Source organism: Hakea prostrata, chromosome 9, assembly GCF_041222555.1.
Source record: "Hakea prostrata isolate BN-2017 chromosome 9, UWA_Hpros_2, whole genome shotgun sequence".
Lineage (NCBI taxonomy): Eukaryota > Viridiplantae > Streptophyta > Magnoliopsida > Proteales > Proteaceae > Hakea > Hakea prostrata.
This window is the reverse complement of record NC_142608.1, coordinates 53,562,947-53,579,098: the sequence shown is the minus strand read 5'-3', so window position 1 is coordinate 53,579,098 and position 16,152 is coordinate 53,562,947. Positions and strand designations below refer to the sequence as shown.

Below are 16,152 nucleotides of genomic sequence, written 5' to 3'. Positions count from 1 at the left end.
TAAAGCAAACATAATCAATGCATAATTAATAAAGGCAGAAAAAAATGCGAATAATAAATAAATAAAAATAAAAGGGAAGTGATCCGAGTGTCAGCTCTGGATCTAGGGAAGGGGAGTATAATTATAATGACTTTGACTGTGGACCCTTTGCCGTAGCTTACAGTCCACCGATCGGGGGAAAGGATATTAGAGAAAAAGAAATTGTAGAAAAGAAATAATTAAAGCAATAAAAGGAAAGAGAAACCTTAACCAAAGAGAGGCACGACTGTAGGCATCTCTGATCAAGGACCCAAGGAAAGGGAGAACAATAAATAAATGTTGAAAGTAAATTGCAGAAAGTAAATAACAGAGTAATAAAAGGAAAGGGAAACCTTAACCAAAGAGAGGCATGACTGTAAGCATCTCTGATCAAAGACCCAGGGGAAGGGATAACAATAAATAAATGCTGAAAGTAAATCATAAATTAAGAATATGGAGGGGTAGATAGAAGCAGGAATGGAGGGAGGAGAGAAGATTATGAAAAAGGTTACTTACTTGCGAATTGAACAAATGATTCGAATCTCAACCAACCCTAACAACCAGATCTAGATCTAGAATGATCTGATATGCAATTGCTAGACCCAGAGAAAAACGAATCTTAAAACTTGAAACTTGAACTTGACTTGCATTACATAGAAAACTTAAACCTAAATATTCAATCTAGAAATTTAAATCTCACAAATGCAAGCAAAGAAAACTAGAGAAAGCCTAAATAAACTGAAGAGAGAAGAAAGAGTGCTTCTACTAAGCTCTAAAAACATGTTCCTTTGATGGAATATGCTCTCCTTTTATAGAGTTTACATGAGATATGAATCTTGATAGAATTTGAATCAAACTCAGGGTTCCTATCTGACTCAACCAATTAGGGTTTTTGAAGTACTAATAGGACCGTTTTGAAGAGATCAGATGCATAATTCCTCTATTGGATTTGAGGTTTAAGAAGTCATGAAGCTCTCCTCCAAAAAACAACTCGATCCGACATCGGATGACCGTTCAATGAAGGGCATGATCGAAACTGGACAGAGACATTCAAAAAATGGGATTTGTGCCTCTTCCTTCTCTAAATATAATTCTTTTTCCTCTTTTTCTTTCTTTAATCAAATCCCAAATAGGAAATAAGATATTGAAGTATTCTATGATTCTTTTCTCCATTTGGATTCTCTCAATAATATCTCTGTAGATTTGATTGATAATTTATAATCTCAGCCGTAGATCAAATTTGCCTTCTTTATCTCTTAAATATTTTGGAGTTGGCCCATAATCACATCTCTAGCCCATCATGCTCTAGATCAGGCACATTTTCGCATTTTTTGAGAATTTCAATGGACCTCTTGACATGTAAAATTGCATGATTCATACCCAAAACTCCAAATATTTGCTTAAATATTGAAAAGTCCTAAAATCTGCAAAAACAACATACAACCCAAGGTAGCTCCACTCTAAGTGTGTAAAATGCATGCTTTATGCCCTAAGAGTTCACACATAAATGTGCTCATCAGTATGCTTAGCAACTTTTGCTACAACTTTCTTTTCGGCTAAGCATAAGTCAAAACTTTCTACTCCACAATACCATGCCCTAGGGGGCTGGGGGTCAAACATCAGTATTATCAGTATGTCGAACAAAGCCAGCTTATCGTGTAAGTCATGGCATTTTTTCGTTCATGAACATCCTGGCATTGCCATTTGAAAGTCTACTTGAAAAAGAAAGATCTGTATCGATTGAAGTTGAAGTTCCAAGATATACAAAGCAATCATCATAATAATAATAAAAAAAAAATCAATAAATAAAATTAAAAAAAGGAAAATTTTAGAAAAACAATATTCTTGAGAAATGTTCAGTCTTGAAGTATAGCAGCAGAGTCCTCGGGCATTCTCTTTGGAATATCTTCTCTAGTAGCTTTGTTTAAAATTACTAATGCCCCCTACCGTTAAGCTCCATTAGTTTATTGATGATGTGGCATCTATATTTCTTCAAAATCCCAAAAATAACCCTGTAGTTATCTCTTTACTTATTTACTCTTTTGTCAAGTTATAATACTACCCTTAATTAACTATGGGGAAAATTTAATTTTAAATTAACTTTTCTTTTCAAAAAAGAAACCACCAAATAAAGGAAAGATTTGATTTTTCTTCTCTAAAAAGAAATCACCGAATAAAGGAAATATGTGATTAAATAAAACTTAAAATAGAAACTAAAATATTAGGAAATATCAAATGTAATTCAAAGTTAGAAATTGAAAATCACCGAATATATGCTGACCATTATACATGTTACAAAATCTCCAATCAATTAGCATCTTATATGCTAATTTGTTTGTAAAACTTCCATAATTGTGATTGTGAAAAATTTAAGTAGAACTTGAGAATTTCAACAACCATAAGTGTGTGGTCACACCAAAGCCAAAATTGATTCTAAAATATAAGATTTTAAGGATATAATTAACATTCAATATAGTTTCTATAAATGAGGGTAATTTCATATTTTTAACTTCTTAATTTTAATGAAAGGCAAAATAGACATTACATATTTGATGTTAACAGCCACTTAACACCATTAGAAGTGAGGGGTGCAACAATAATTTTATAAAGAAAAAGGTTTGATTAGTAATAAAACCAAAGTACAAGGGGCAATAGTAATTATCCCTTTTTTAATTGATGGCATCATGGAGACAAGCCTAGAGATTCCCCACGGGCTACACTTCGACTCTTGAGTTGGAGTACTAGCGGGATGGACACACCCTCACTAAAAGGGTTAAGAGGTTGAATTCACTAGAAAAAACCTTTGATCGTTTTCTTATGGAAACGCGTAATAAAAAGGAGAAGATGCAAAAAATAGGAAAAATGCTCAAGATGCATGAATGCTTTCATGTGGAACTGACTGACACTGTGGGGGGGTCTATCATTATTTTGGCATGATTAGGTGCATATCAAAATCTATCAAAATCATCTCAGTTAATGATCGAATCATTGATAGTTAGGTCTCTATTGTTTCAAATCCTCCTATCTTTATCTCTTTTATTTATGGAGACCTAGATAAAAGTCTTATCTCAAATATGGGACCAAATGGAGAATATTAGTTGATCTAGAAAGGGACCCTGGATGTGAATAGGAGACTTTAATTCCCATCTTAAATGGAAGGAAAAGATTGGTGGCCACATGCATTTATCACAAGATTGTCTCAGTTTTAGAACATGCTTAAACAATTGTGAATTGATGGATCTTGGTTTTAAAGGCTCTTCATTCACATGGTCAAATAAACAGAAGGCTGAAAGTTTGATAAGGATTTGGTTGGACAAAGGATTATGCAATATGGATTGGAGAGTTATCTACTCTGAAGCTAATGCAACAATCGGTCCTAATCATGAGCACCTGGTATTTGATTATGAAGGTGAAATTACAAGAGGTTGTTGTCCCTTTCTCTTTGAAAGTGTGAACTGAACATCAGGAATACAAAGAAGTAGCTACAAAAACTTGGAACTATATTGTGGAAGGTTCAACATCACAAAGATTGGTGGATAAGTTAACAGAGAGCAAAGATAAGCTTCATGATTGGAATAAACATACCTTTGGTCGAATACAAAAGAACATAGAAAAAACTGTACAAGGAGCTTGATCAAATACAGAATAAGGAAGTGGGCTACAATCAGGAGAAGGTTAATTTCTTATCTAACCTTTTGGCTGAGGAATAATCCAAGGAGGAAGCTTTATGGTTGCAAAAATCAAGAATCTTATGGTTAAATGAAGGTGATTCTAATACAACTTTTTTTCATGCTGTTTCTCTTCAAAGGAGACAAACCAACAAGATTCTCAAACTCAAGAACTCCAGAGGACAAAGGAAAACTGAACCTAATGAATTCCTAATATCCTTACCAATCACTTTGAAGAGGCCTTCACCTCCAACCCTATTGATGAACTCTCCCTTGACCAATTGCTTGCCATTGTTTAGCCCATAGTTGCCCGTGAGATGAACCACATGTTAACCCAACACCCATATGTGGAGGAGATAAGGGATACTCTTTTTCCTCTTGGCCCACTAAAGTCACTGGGTCTGAATGGATCCCCCGCCTATTTTTTCAAAATCTTTGGGAACGAATCAAGTTTAATCTAATTGCTTTTGTTTATGAGTTTTTTGTGTCAAGTTATATGAATGAGGACTTGAATTGCTCGTATATATGTTTGATACCAAAAACCCATAACCGTAAATCCGCAAATCAGTTTTGCACCCATTAGTTTGGGGAATGTGGCATGTAAAATCTTAAGTGATTGCTAATCGGCTATAGTCCATGCTTCATTAAATTGTCTCTCACAAAATCAGCAATCATCCCTTCCTGTTTGAACTCAAACAATGTGTTTATGGCGCACAAACTATTTCATTATATCATGAAGAGGAAGAAAGGAAAGAAACAACTACTTGGGCTTAAACTGGACATGAAGAAGACATATGACTTGTAATGGAAATATATTGAAGCTATTCTTTTGAAGCTCAGTTTTTGTAGGTCTTGGGCTGATTTGGTTATCAATTATATCTCATCCATATTCTTTAAATTGTTGATCAATGGTAATGTCTCCAAGAGATACAACATTCTCGAGGTATTCAATAGGGAGACCCTCTCTCCCCTGCTCTCTTTATCTTGTGTGCATAGGGTCTCAGCTCAATTAATCATACAGGAAGCTGAACACCTTGGTCTTATTAAAGGTATTAGAGTGAGAAATAGAGCACCATCTAAATACAAAGATGGTGTTTCTTAGTGTGGGTTGGTGACATTATTAATCCTCTAAATAGGACCTGGAGGGAGGATCTACTTGTCTCTTTCTTTCACCCATCTGATACTGTGGCCATACGGTGTATAAAATTAAGTTTATTCCCACAAGAAGATAAAGAGGTCTGAGGAGCATCCAAAGATGGTGAATTTTCAGTCAAGTCGATTTATAATGCTCAAGTGATTGCAAAGGAAAGGGCACAACAGGCCAAATGTTTCTGTTTCCATCAGCCAAGTTGGAAGTCAGTTAGTAAGAAGGTATGGAGATCCATCTAGAGATGCCAAACTCTACCAAAGATAAAGAAATTTCTATGGAGAGCATGTGTTGATGGTGTACCCACAGGTGAGGCATTTTTCAGAAGGAAAGTGCCAATTGACCCTACATGCCAACATTGAGTTAATGGGTTCGAAGATATTGGTCATGTTCTACTTGGATGCAGCTTTGATCAGACAGTATGGTTTGCCAGTCCACTCAACTACATCCCTCCAAACCATCCACCACTGTGTTTACAAGAATGGCTACAACATCTGGCCTCCATCCCTCACAAATCAAAGCTAGAAAGGAGATGATTTTACAGTTCTTGTTTCTTCCTATGTTGGCATATATGACTTGCTAGAAATGCATTCATCTTTAAATGCAATCCAAGCCCAACACGGGTCGCTGAAACCATGGAAGGCAATTCATGGATCGTGAATTAATTTTTAATTAGAATTTAACATTTTATTTCTTAAAATTAGGGATTTAATGATAAACATTAGACAATGATTAAGAATGACATTTGTACCCATCATCTTTATATTAAATTTTTATTTTTAATTTTTGGAGGGGGCCAAGTAGTGGTATTTCACATGTAAAATGAGAGAAATAAGGAAAAATAATAGGGATGTATACTTAAATTTTCAAAAAATCCGGGGGGCATGGCCCCCTCCGTCCCCACGTGGCTCCGCCACTGATTGTATCAATTATGTGATTTTAAGAGATGTATTGTCTCATATCGAATATTGTATTGTATTAGCTAATACATTTTAGTGCAGTCCAATGAAAGACATATTGATGTGTACTGTATTGACTGTATCAAATAATATCCGATCCATCGTGGGATACTTTTAAACCCTGCTCAATGGTTTCTAGGAATTCAAATATTGAACAACTACATATGTTGTTTTGGTTTCAATACAATCCCTTTCTAGGAAAATTCGAGAGATTTCTCAGTGGTCATTATGAAATCTAATCCAAGAAAACTTTGTAGTCACTGGGAAATCAAATAACAAACAACAGCATATGTTGCTTTGGTTTCATTAGAATTCCTTTCTGGTAAATTTCAGGAGACTTATCAGTGGTCATTTCCAAATCTAATTCAAGAAACTTTGTGGTCAATAGAAATCAAAAACAGAACACATGGTATTTACTATATCTCAGGATGGAGAACCAAACATAAAATTAAGGCACTGTCAACCTCAGTCTGTTACATGTCACATTGATCATATATTACAGCTATCAAAAAAAAAAAAAAAAAAAAAATCATATATTACGTGAATACAATTGGATGATAAAAAAAAAAAAATTGACGGTTAAAACATCATTTCATTTAATACCATAATAAATTTATTAAATAAAAAACAACTTTTATTACCCGTTTACAAAAGTAACATTGGATCAAGATACTTCCAAACAATGGTTGTCCCAACTTGATATTCCCCTAACCAAAGGATGGTAATTTCAGTGAAGAGATCAAGATTTGACTCTTAATGAATTTGATTTCGTGTTCTCCTAACTAGTCAATTACCACCGAACTTATTAGTTGACAATGACCAAATTTCTCTTAATGAAGAGATCAGGATTCGACTCTCCCTAGTGATATATGTAATATCTCCACCCCTAATGTATACAATGGTTGTAGTTCTTCAGACTTATAAAATAATAACAATTGCTTAAAGTACCATATCCAAGTAAGTACAAGTGATTGGGATTTCTACCAAGAGAATAAATAAATTGATTGAACAAGTGACAATGACTTCCTATAAAGATTGAGATCTCTGAAAGGAATGTGTGATCTGTATTTGCCTTTCCCCTGGCTTTTTTATCGACACCCTCACCTTTGTTGAATTTGTGGAGATTAATGCAATGAAGCAGTACTCTCGTTGCCTTCCCTTCCTTCTCTGTGTGTTCTTACTTTCTTCCTTCCTCTCCCCAACACATGAATATGGAGCTGAAGAATCAGTTGGGTATGGCTATTCACTTCATTCGATCTACTTCAGTCCCACCAGGAATTCATTGACTGCTGATCTCAGATTGATCAAAAACTCTTCTCTTTTTGGTCCTGATATTCAAAATCTTCGTCTGTTTGCCAGGTAACAAAGAAGATCATTTTCTTTGTTCAATCTTTCTTTGTCTCTTCCACTATGTTTCTTGACATACATTATTATTGAGGAGTTGAAGAATTTAATCCACCTTGGGTTATCCAATTTAAAGACTCCGTTTATTCCATCATGAAGATCCCATATTTTTGCTCTTGGATCATTTGGAAAAGAAGAAAAACTAGACACTAGAATCTACAGAAAACATTTCTATGTACTTATTATGTACTGAAACTTTGCAATTGTCTTACTGTTTTGCAGCTTTGAGACTAAAGACCGTTTGAGAGTTCATATCACTGACTCAAGCCAACAGAGATGGGAAATCCCACAAGAGATCATCCCCCGCCAACCCCTTATCCCCTTCCAATCCTTTACAACAAACTACTCTTACTGGTCGGTAGACAACCAATTGCTACTTACAGAAAACCACATTCTTTCTGTCCCAGATTCTGACCTCATCCTCACCATCCATTCCAAGCCATCCTTTGGATTTTCTGTTGCCCGACATTCCACCGGCGATGTCCTTTTTAGCACTTTGCCAAAGGAGTTAGATCCTGGCACCAGGCTTGTCTTCAAGGATCAATACCTACAAATTTCATCTTCACTGCCAGAAGACAGAGCATCCATCTATGGCTTAGGAGAGCATTCTAAGAAGACATTCCGTCTAACTCCCAACCAAACACTGACATTGTGGAATGCTGACAACTTAAGTTTATATATGGATATGAATCTCTACGGCTCCCAACCATTTTACCTTGATGTCAGGTCGCCTTCATCAGATGGCAAAGTTCCAGCAGGGAGTACTCATGGTGTTTTGTTACTTAATAGTAATGGAATGGATGTCATCTATGATGGCTCTCGCATAACATATAAGATCATTGGAGGTGTTCTTGATTTCTACTTCTTTGCTGGGCCAACTCCAGAATATGTAATTCAACAATACACAGAATTCATTGGCCGGCCAGCACCAATGCCATACTGGTCATTTGGTAACCACTCAAGATCCTTTTTTTCAAACATGTTTGTGTATGTCACATATACACAATATATTCTGCTGAATTTAACTGGAAGGAGTAATCTTTTTGTTTCTTTTTTGTGTATTCATTTGTGTATAGGATTTCACCAAGGTCGATATGGGTACAAGAATGTTTCTGATCTTAAGGATGTAGTTGCTGGGTATGCAAAAGCAGGAATTCCCTTAGAAGGCATGTGGACAGATATCAACTACATGGATGGCTATAAAGATTTCACTCTTGATCCTACAAACTTCCCACCACAACAGCTGAAAGAATTTGTTGATCACCTTCACCAAAATGGGCAGAAATATATGATCATAGTGGAACCAGGTGAGAAATAAAAGGGATCTCCAAAGTCAATACCGTTGGTGCAGAGCTAAAGCAGACAAACTAAACCCTTTGATGATTAGTTGAGTCACATATTTCTGACATGATTGTGTAATTTTATCACGCCATAAAAAGTATTTTGCCAATTCCTTGTAGGTATTGCTGTGAATAACACGTATGAAACTTACATACGGGGTATGCAAGCAAACATCTTCATAATGCAAAATGGCACCCAGTACGTTGGGAATGTGTGGCCAGGTAATGTCAATTTCCCAGACTTCCTGAATCCAGCAACAACAACATTCTGGGCAAGAGAAGTTGTAGCGTTCCACCAAATACTTCCTTTTGATGGCCTTTGGCTTGACATGAATGAAATTTGCAACATACACATAAATTCTGCTCAATACACCAATTCCACTCTCGATGATCCTCCTTACAAGATAAACAATAACAGTTCCCGAAAACCATTAAATGTAAAAACTGTCCCTGCATCAGCTCTCCACTTCAACAATATTACTGAGTACAATGTCCACAACTTGTATGGTTTCTTACAATCCAGAGCAACGAATGCTGCCTTAATCAAAGCAAGGGGTAAAAGACCATTCATACTTTGTCGATCAACTTTTGTGGGATCAGGTAAATATGCAGCACATTGGACTGGTGACATTGAATCAACATGGAATGACCTAGCATACACAATACCTACTATTTTGAGCTTTGGACTTTTTGGAATTCCAATGGTTGGAGCTGATATTTGTGGGTTTACACGGCAAATCAATGAGGAGCTTTGCCGTCGTTGGATTCAGGTAAAAGCATGAGGATTTGCAAAAATCTAATGCTCACAGCTTTACAAATATACATGAAATGTTTCCTCTGGACATTTTCAGTGACAGATTTTGTTATGCAGCTAGGAGCATTCTATCCATTCGCAAGAGACCATTTTGACATTAACAAACACCGTCAAGAGCTCTATCAGTGGAAATCAGTTACCATAGCAGCAAAGAAGGCACTTGGACTCCGATATCGTCTACTCCCCTACTTCTACACATTGATGTATGAAGCACACACTAAGGGAACCCCCATAGCAAGACCCCTGTTCTTCTCATTTCCTGAAGATGTCAAAACCTATGAAATTGATACACAATTTCTAATTGGCAAAGGTGTTATGGTTTCACCTGTACTGACACCACAAACAGTTTCAGTCAGTGCTTACTTTCCTGCAGGCAATTGGTTTGATCTCTACAACTACTCCAAGACAGTGCCCGTGACATCTGGGAAGGTCATCACACTCAAAGCCCCAGCAGAACATATAAATGTGCATGTCCGTGAAGGCAATATTTTGGCAATCCAGGAGGAAGCCATGACGACGCATGCAGCACGGAAGACAGGGTTCCAGCTCTTAGTGGCCATTGATAGTAGTGGTGGCAATACCACTGGAGAACTTTTCCTAGATGATGGAGAAGTGATAGAGATGGGAGGAGAGGAAGGGAACTGGAGTTTTATTAAGTTCTATGGTGAGGTTACTGGAAGTGAGGTAACTGTAAAGTCAAAAGTGGTGAAGGGGGTATATGCATTGAGTGAGAAGTGGGTTGTCACAAAGGTGAATTTCCTGGGTTTGAAACTCATTGATGGATCTAACAGGTACCAGCTGGATATCAAGGGGAAGCAATTGAATATGAATGGAACAGTAAGAGTGAGTCTAGACAAAAAAGGAGAGTTTGGCACTGCAGACATTTCAGGGCTATCACTGCTTGTGGGGAATGATTTTGAAATAAAGCTCCAGTTGAGCAAACAGGCGAAATTATGAGATAATTATAATGATCACTGAAACAAAAGCAGAAATTCAGTCTCCCCCCCCCCAGGTACAAGCTCCATCTTGGAAAATTCAGTTTTTATTACTCATCTGATAATAAATAAAGGAAAAGTTTGGTAAACCACTTTTACCCAAAATATTTATGTCCACATTTCACATAAGACTGGGCAGCATGTCTAATTTTCCCCTTTTATTTTCATGTTCTTTTATTTGGAGCTGAGGTGTCCTGGGCAGCTTACACGCACTCGAGTAGTCTTAGGGGGCAGCTTGATATATATGATTAGTCTCATAAGTAAGAGGTTAAGAGTTTAAACAATGTCATCAAGTGGTATAGGTCTATGTCCATTAGTATCTGTACAATATTCTTTTTTGAACTTGCCCTCTTTGAAACTCCTGAGTTTGTTCTAGAATGCATTATTATATACAACTTTAGTTTATTATCCTGGGGCCGAAATGGTCAAGTGAAATACGTCCACAACTTTCCATCCATCTTTCTTCCTCTATTTCCTCCATTTGGTTCATAACAAGCATGGCTATGTTATGTATTTGCTTCATATCAGGCTCTTGAACTTCATTATGTACCATGTATGACTTCAAATAAAGCTGACTAGAGAGCGAAGATTCATGCGACTGACTCAGTTTTTGTTGTTCTCATTGTTGTAATGGATGGTGTGGAATGTTGGGCAATTAAGAAACGATATGTACATATACTCATTGAAGTGAAATGCAGACGTTGAGATAGATTATGGTTAAGTTTGGAGTAGTCCCTATAAGATCGAAGTGGGATGTAGGACTAAGAAGGATAAAGTATCAAATGAATAAAATTAGTGCTGAATTGGATGTAACCTCTATGCATGAGATCCTTCAAGGGAATCTGTTGATGCAGTATGTACGGTGCAACATCACGAAGTGATTTTCTTAGATAGAAGGATCTAAAAGAGCTATGGTGCAATTAACACGTCGGGGGTATACTTCTGTCCCATGACTACTCCTCAAAGGAGCTAGGATGACACAAACGATAGAGAATAAATCAAAACAATGCATATGGTATGTATGGAATGCACAGGTAAAGAGTAGATTAATAGCAAGAGTTAAAGCTAAGAGTAACGTACCGGTCACGACATTCTGACTTGGCTCTATCTCGCTTCCAACTATGCTATACACTTTACCAGCAGGAAGGGCTTGAACTGGCTTCGCAACTACAGCATCTTGGCAGCCTGATTTATGAGGGCAGAGATGGGTAGGATGTCCTATCTATTGGCAAAAATAACAGACAAGCTCCCTCTGTCTTATAGGTTGTATTGGTGCTGGAGGTCTTTGAGTCACTAGCCTGGGGTTTGCATAGATTGGCCCGGGCTTTGCATTCCCTACACCTTGTCCCATAGTCCGGGGCTGAAATGTCGCGGTGGGATATGGTGCAGGTCTAGTGAACTTCTTCTCGGTCCTTTTAACATAACCGGAACTTCTACTCGGCAAGGATTTCAAGTGATGAAAATTCTCTCTCTCAGATTCTTCAACCTTCTTTGAATTTTGCACTATTTGAGCATAGCTCTCAATCGACAAGATGGTGAGATATGTTTTGATCGAGGGTCTCAGTCCTTTGCAGAACATCTTTGATTTAGCTTTATCTACCTTAAAGGATTCTAGAGCAAAGAAAAACAATTCCTCAAATTTCTGTTGATACTCAAGTACAGAAAGGGGAGCTTGCATAAGAGCCATGAACTCCAACTCTTTTGCATCCTTCACAAGACTCGGGAAATAGTTCTTGCAAAAAGCTTCCTTAAATATTTCCCAAGAGATAGCATCAGCATGCAGAGCTTCAAGGATAGGACAAGTAGAGTTCCACCATGCATTTGCTTCATATTGGAGCTTTTGCTCGACGAATAGGATCTTCTACGCTTAAAAGCATTGCAAGTTTCTAAAAGCTTTCTCTAATTCCCTTAGCCAGTTATTAGGGAACGGAGTATCCTTCACCACTCCAGTAAAACTCGGGACTTGCAGTTTCAGAAAACTCTCCATTAGTCAGGTATAGGGAGTTCCTACTAATCTCCCAGCATCAGGCACAACAACAAGGTTAGGGTTTGCGCGGTAGTAGCACGGGTCTCCTTGTGCATAGCCATGATCCCAGTCAACATCTAATTAAACTGTGCACTCTGCTGTTGTATAATGTTCCCCATGAGATTTTCGATATAATGGATACTGACCATTGGAGGAGCACCGGGTGGGTTACCAACAGCTTGAACATTCAAGGGAATCTGGTCATCAACACCATTAGCAAATACACCAACATCAGGGACAACCCTACCTCCATTCTGACTAGAGGAGGCACCACGGTTCCTTCTTCCAACCATTCTGTTAGTCCAACAAAAAATCAAAATCCAAAAAGATTTAATCCAAAGTCAAACTCATATTCCCAATATGCCAAACACACTTAACTCAACAGTATAGGCCATTAAAATCCAAATGCTAGCAAAAAAAAATCAGATTTTACTCAAAATGGCCAAAATTGAAAATTCGACCCTCCTTTGGTTAACCTCTTTCACATCCAAGAGATAGATGGCTGTCAAGGTCAGAAACATGTCCAGGAGTTTCTTTCTTTACATCCCAAGAATTATAAACTCCATGCCACGCTCCATCATTAACTTCTATCACACTCAATCTCATTTTCACTATTCATCCCACAATAAGCCACACTTTGAAAATTTTGTCCCATTTTCAAACCAAATGGAATTTTAAGGTCAAACAAGTACCCACACACCTGATTTAATATGACTAAGGTGTACACATACTTCGTTCAACCAAATTCCAAAAATTCAAAAATCTCAAAACTTCACCCAAAAGAGGACTTTTCACAATTTTCCTTCTTGCTGAATTTTCCCCAAAATACAAGGGTTTCAATGGATCTTCTCCAAACAAACCTTCTTAGCATGCTAAACCAACTCTTATACACATGCTAACATGTCGAAATTGCAGTTTCCGCTGAAATAAAAAAATTTCAAAATTTACCAAAATGCCGTTCTTCACCAAATATTGCACTGTCTTTTCAGATTTCCATCAAACCACCACGAGGAAGATGTCTAGGAGCGAGGACAGGTAGGGGTGGAGGTCAGAGTACTATTCCTATGCCACAAGCAGAGATTATACGAGGATGAGGAGGCAACAGTCCGAACTCCAGATGAGGTTCAGGCTTAGGGTGAGAATGATGATGAGGAGGATCAGCAGGTTCAAGAAGATGAGGAGGAAACTATTCCACCTCGACAGTTTTGAGGTTGGAGGTCCTTCACATTCAACTTCTGAGGCACCGGGTGTGGTTTCTCAGTTGTCGGCGATAACTTTCCACACTCAAGAGGATAGAGGCTCGACAGGAGAGGATGCAGACACACACATACAATATAGAAGATCGATAGACACGACTATAGGAGGAGTCTCGAGCTATGAGAGATCAACTCGATTCTTATAAACGATTACCTAGATAGATAGTTCTAGGAATTCCTTTTATGTTGACTTTAATGTACATATTTAGTTTCATCCTGTAAACTTTTCCTAATCAATTAATGATATTTAGATGTTTCACTTGTGTTATTGTACATTATGCATTTCTTTTATTGTATTAGTAATTGTTCAACGTTTGGCTTATGACTCATAACTCATGACTCATCACGACCACCCATGACTATGACTCACAACGACAACTCCCGACTGAGAATTATACGACAACTCTTAACTCATGACTCAACTCATAATTGTAACCCATAAGGACAACTCTTAACTCATAACTCACGCTTCAACACATAATCTATAACTTATAATTTATAACCATGACTCATAACTCAACTCAACTATAACCCACAACTACAACTCAAGCACATGTTAGAAATTATAATTATTGTGCATTATTCAAACTTGGTGTATTATGCTTCATTAATTCAAGATTTTCTATTATTCACTTCTAAGAAAGTTTGAGTCACTTTTGGATCTATGACTCAAGGATGCTTCATTACTGTGTTCTGTGGTTATGATTGTCTGAAAACTTTGGACTCTGATACCATTCTGTCACATCCACCTAGTCGATACCATATATGGAATACCCGAGTGTATGATCCATAGCTTCGAAGATCAAGTTTAGGGCGATCATATCCACATAGCACAATAACATAATCAAAAGCAAGAACAAATCATTGTATTAAAGTAACTTAATAAATAATCAAGAAAGGATCACAAAAGGATCACAAAAGAATATCAAAGTGCGGAGAAACAAGATACCTAATAAAAGACAACTGTAGAGTATAGCGGAAATATACCCCACAACAAACGCGGAAGGTAGATCGAAAATCTAAAACAAATCAAAAGCTATTACAATTCAAAATAAAATCTAGAAGAACAAGAGTAAACTAATCAACATCTTCCGTTGGCTCTTTCTTCTTCTTCTTCAGTTTTCATCTTCTTCACCTTAGGATTGTGCTCTTGTAACTTCAGGTTAGCTTCCAGCTCATGATCCCATTGGCAAATAAGATGACGCTAGCTACCGTCAATAAGAGCTGTTAGTTTAGTCCAAACTTGTGTGCTGGTCACACCACTGCTCATGACCTTCTCCAAGGATTTCCGAAGTTGCACCATGTAGGGAAGGATCCTCCGTACCGAAGCACGGGTTCTCTTCCGATCCTACAAAAGCATCTAAAAACATATCCCCCCAAGGTAAGCTCAAAAGAACTTAGCAAGTAGTCCAACCACAATAAACATTTACACACAATTCAAAGCAAACATAAATGCAATGTTATGAGACAATGAATGTAAGTATGCTTCTAACTCTATATATGGTGGTCTCTATTGGCAGACATGTTTTAAGTCATAGCACCATACTCCTCTGGGTAGGTCTCAAATCACTCTCCCTCAACCTTCCCAGTATCTTGGTTCTCCGTTAGTAATTGGGTCCTGCATCATTCTCGGACATTCCATGGCTGGGGTTTAGGTCACCACTTTCTCACATTACCATTGGTCTAAGTATTGGCATGTGTTTAGGGTTAAACTTATCCCAATGCAAGTCATCTACTGAGTCACATCTACTTAGGGTTAGATACGTCCATTCCTTGCTTCTGGCAATCCTTTCTAGTATCCTTCCCCCTAGAGTCACCGTCTCCTTCCCAGCTACGTAGACTTTTAACCCTATAGGTCATCCACAAATAGTAAATGGGAAGCTCTTATATCTTCTCACAGGTTGGTTACCGGTCTTGAGCGCCCATAAGCCCAAGTCTACTACTGCAACCCTACCAATGAATGGCCCCCACAATGTAATTCATGTCCTCTCACGCATTGGTTACCGGTCTTGGGTGCCCACAAATCCCCATTGTTGCCATGGGTCACTCGATCTCAATTCCCCTTTCGATAGGCTCAGATATGACAGGGGTTTCCCTAGCCAAACAGTTCTCGACCAATCCTAGGTATGTCAACCAATAGTTAGGGAAAGCGCCAAGGGGCACCAATAGGAAAGCATCACATACCACCTCCACTGGTGTCCAAAGACAGAAATGCCAAAAAGGCATTCCCCATTCCTCAACTACAACCTAGGCATTCACATCATATCATGATTCCATACATCACACAATCAAGTCAATTTCACCATTCATGATCAATTTCAGTAAGTCATAATATGAATATGGTACTGTAATTACAGAAGTACTATAACGTGAAGAAAGTAAAACAACAATAGCTAATTCAAGCATTCAAGTCATAACACAACAAAGCATGTAAATATACAAATTGTGAGTGAACGTACTCACCACGAATTCGATTTGTAAACTTCAAGTGAGAGATCAAAGAACAAAACCAAAATCAACTAAAC

At 37.6% G+C, this 16,152-nt stretch overlaps 1 protein-coding gene across 1 annotated transcript; it reads left to right on the top strand.

Moving 5' to 3' along the window:
- Nucleotides 1-6,924: 6,924 nt before the first annotated feature.
- Nucleotides 6,925-10,310, top strand: LOC149005559 (alpha-glucosidase-like). Its single transcript, XM_089135938.1, has 5 exons — nt 6,925-7,151; nt 7,419-8,146; nt 8,273-8,503; nt 8,657-9,306; nt 9,408-10,310. The coding sequence occupies exons 1-5, from the start codon at nt 6,925-6,927 to the stop codon at nt 10,305-10,307; spliced, it is 2,736 nt and encodes a 911-aa protein (XP_088992064.1). The 3' UTR covers nt 10,308-10,310.
- The last annotated feature ends 5,842 nt before the right edge of the window (nt 10,311-16,152 follow it).

What these genes read in the sequence shown, in the direction of transcription:
- LOC149005559 (XM_089135938.1), top strand. Translation starts at nt 6,925, where the DNA reads ATGAAGCAGTACTCTCGTTGCCTTCCCTTCCTTCTCTGTGTGTTCTTA. An exon ending in AATGCCATACTGGTCATTTG is followed by an intron (nt 8,147 to 8,272) that starts GTAACCACTCAA and finishes ATTTGTGTATAG; the next exon opens with GATTTCACCAAGGTCGATAT. An exon ending in TTTGCCGTCGTTGGATTCAG is followed by an intron (nt 9,307 to 9,407) that starts GTAAAAGCATGA and finishes TTTGTTATGCAG; the next exon opens with CTAGGAGCATTCTATCCATT.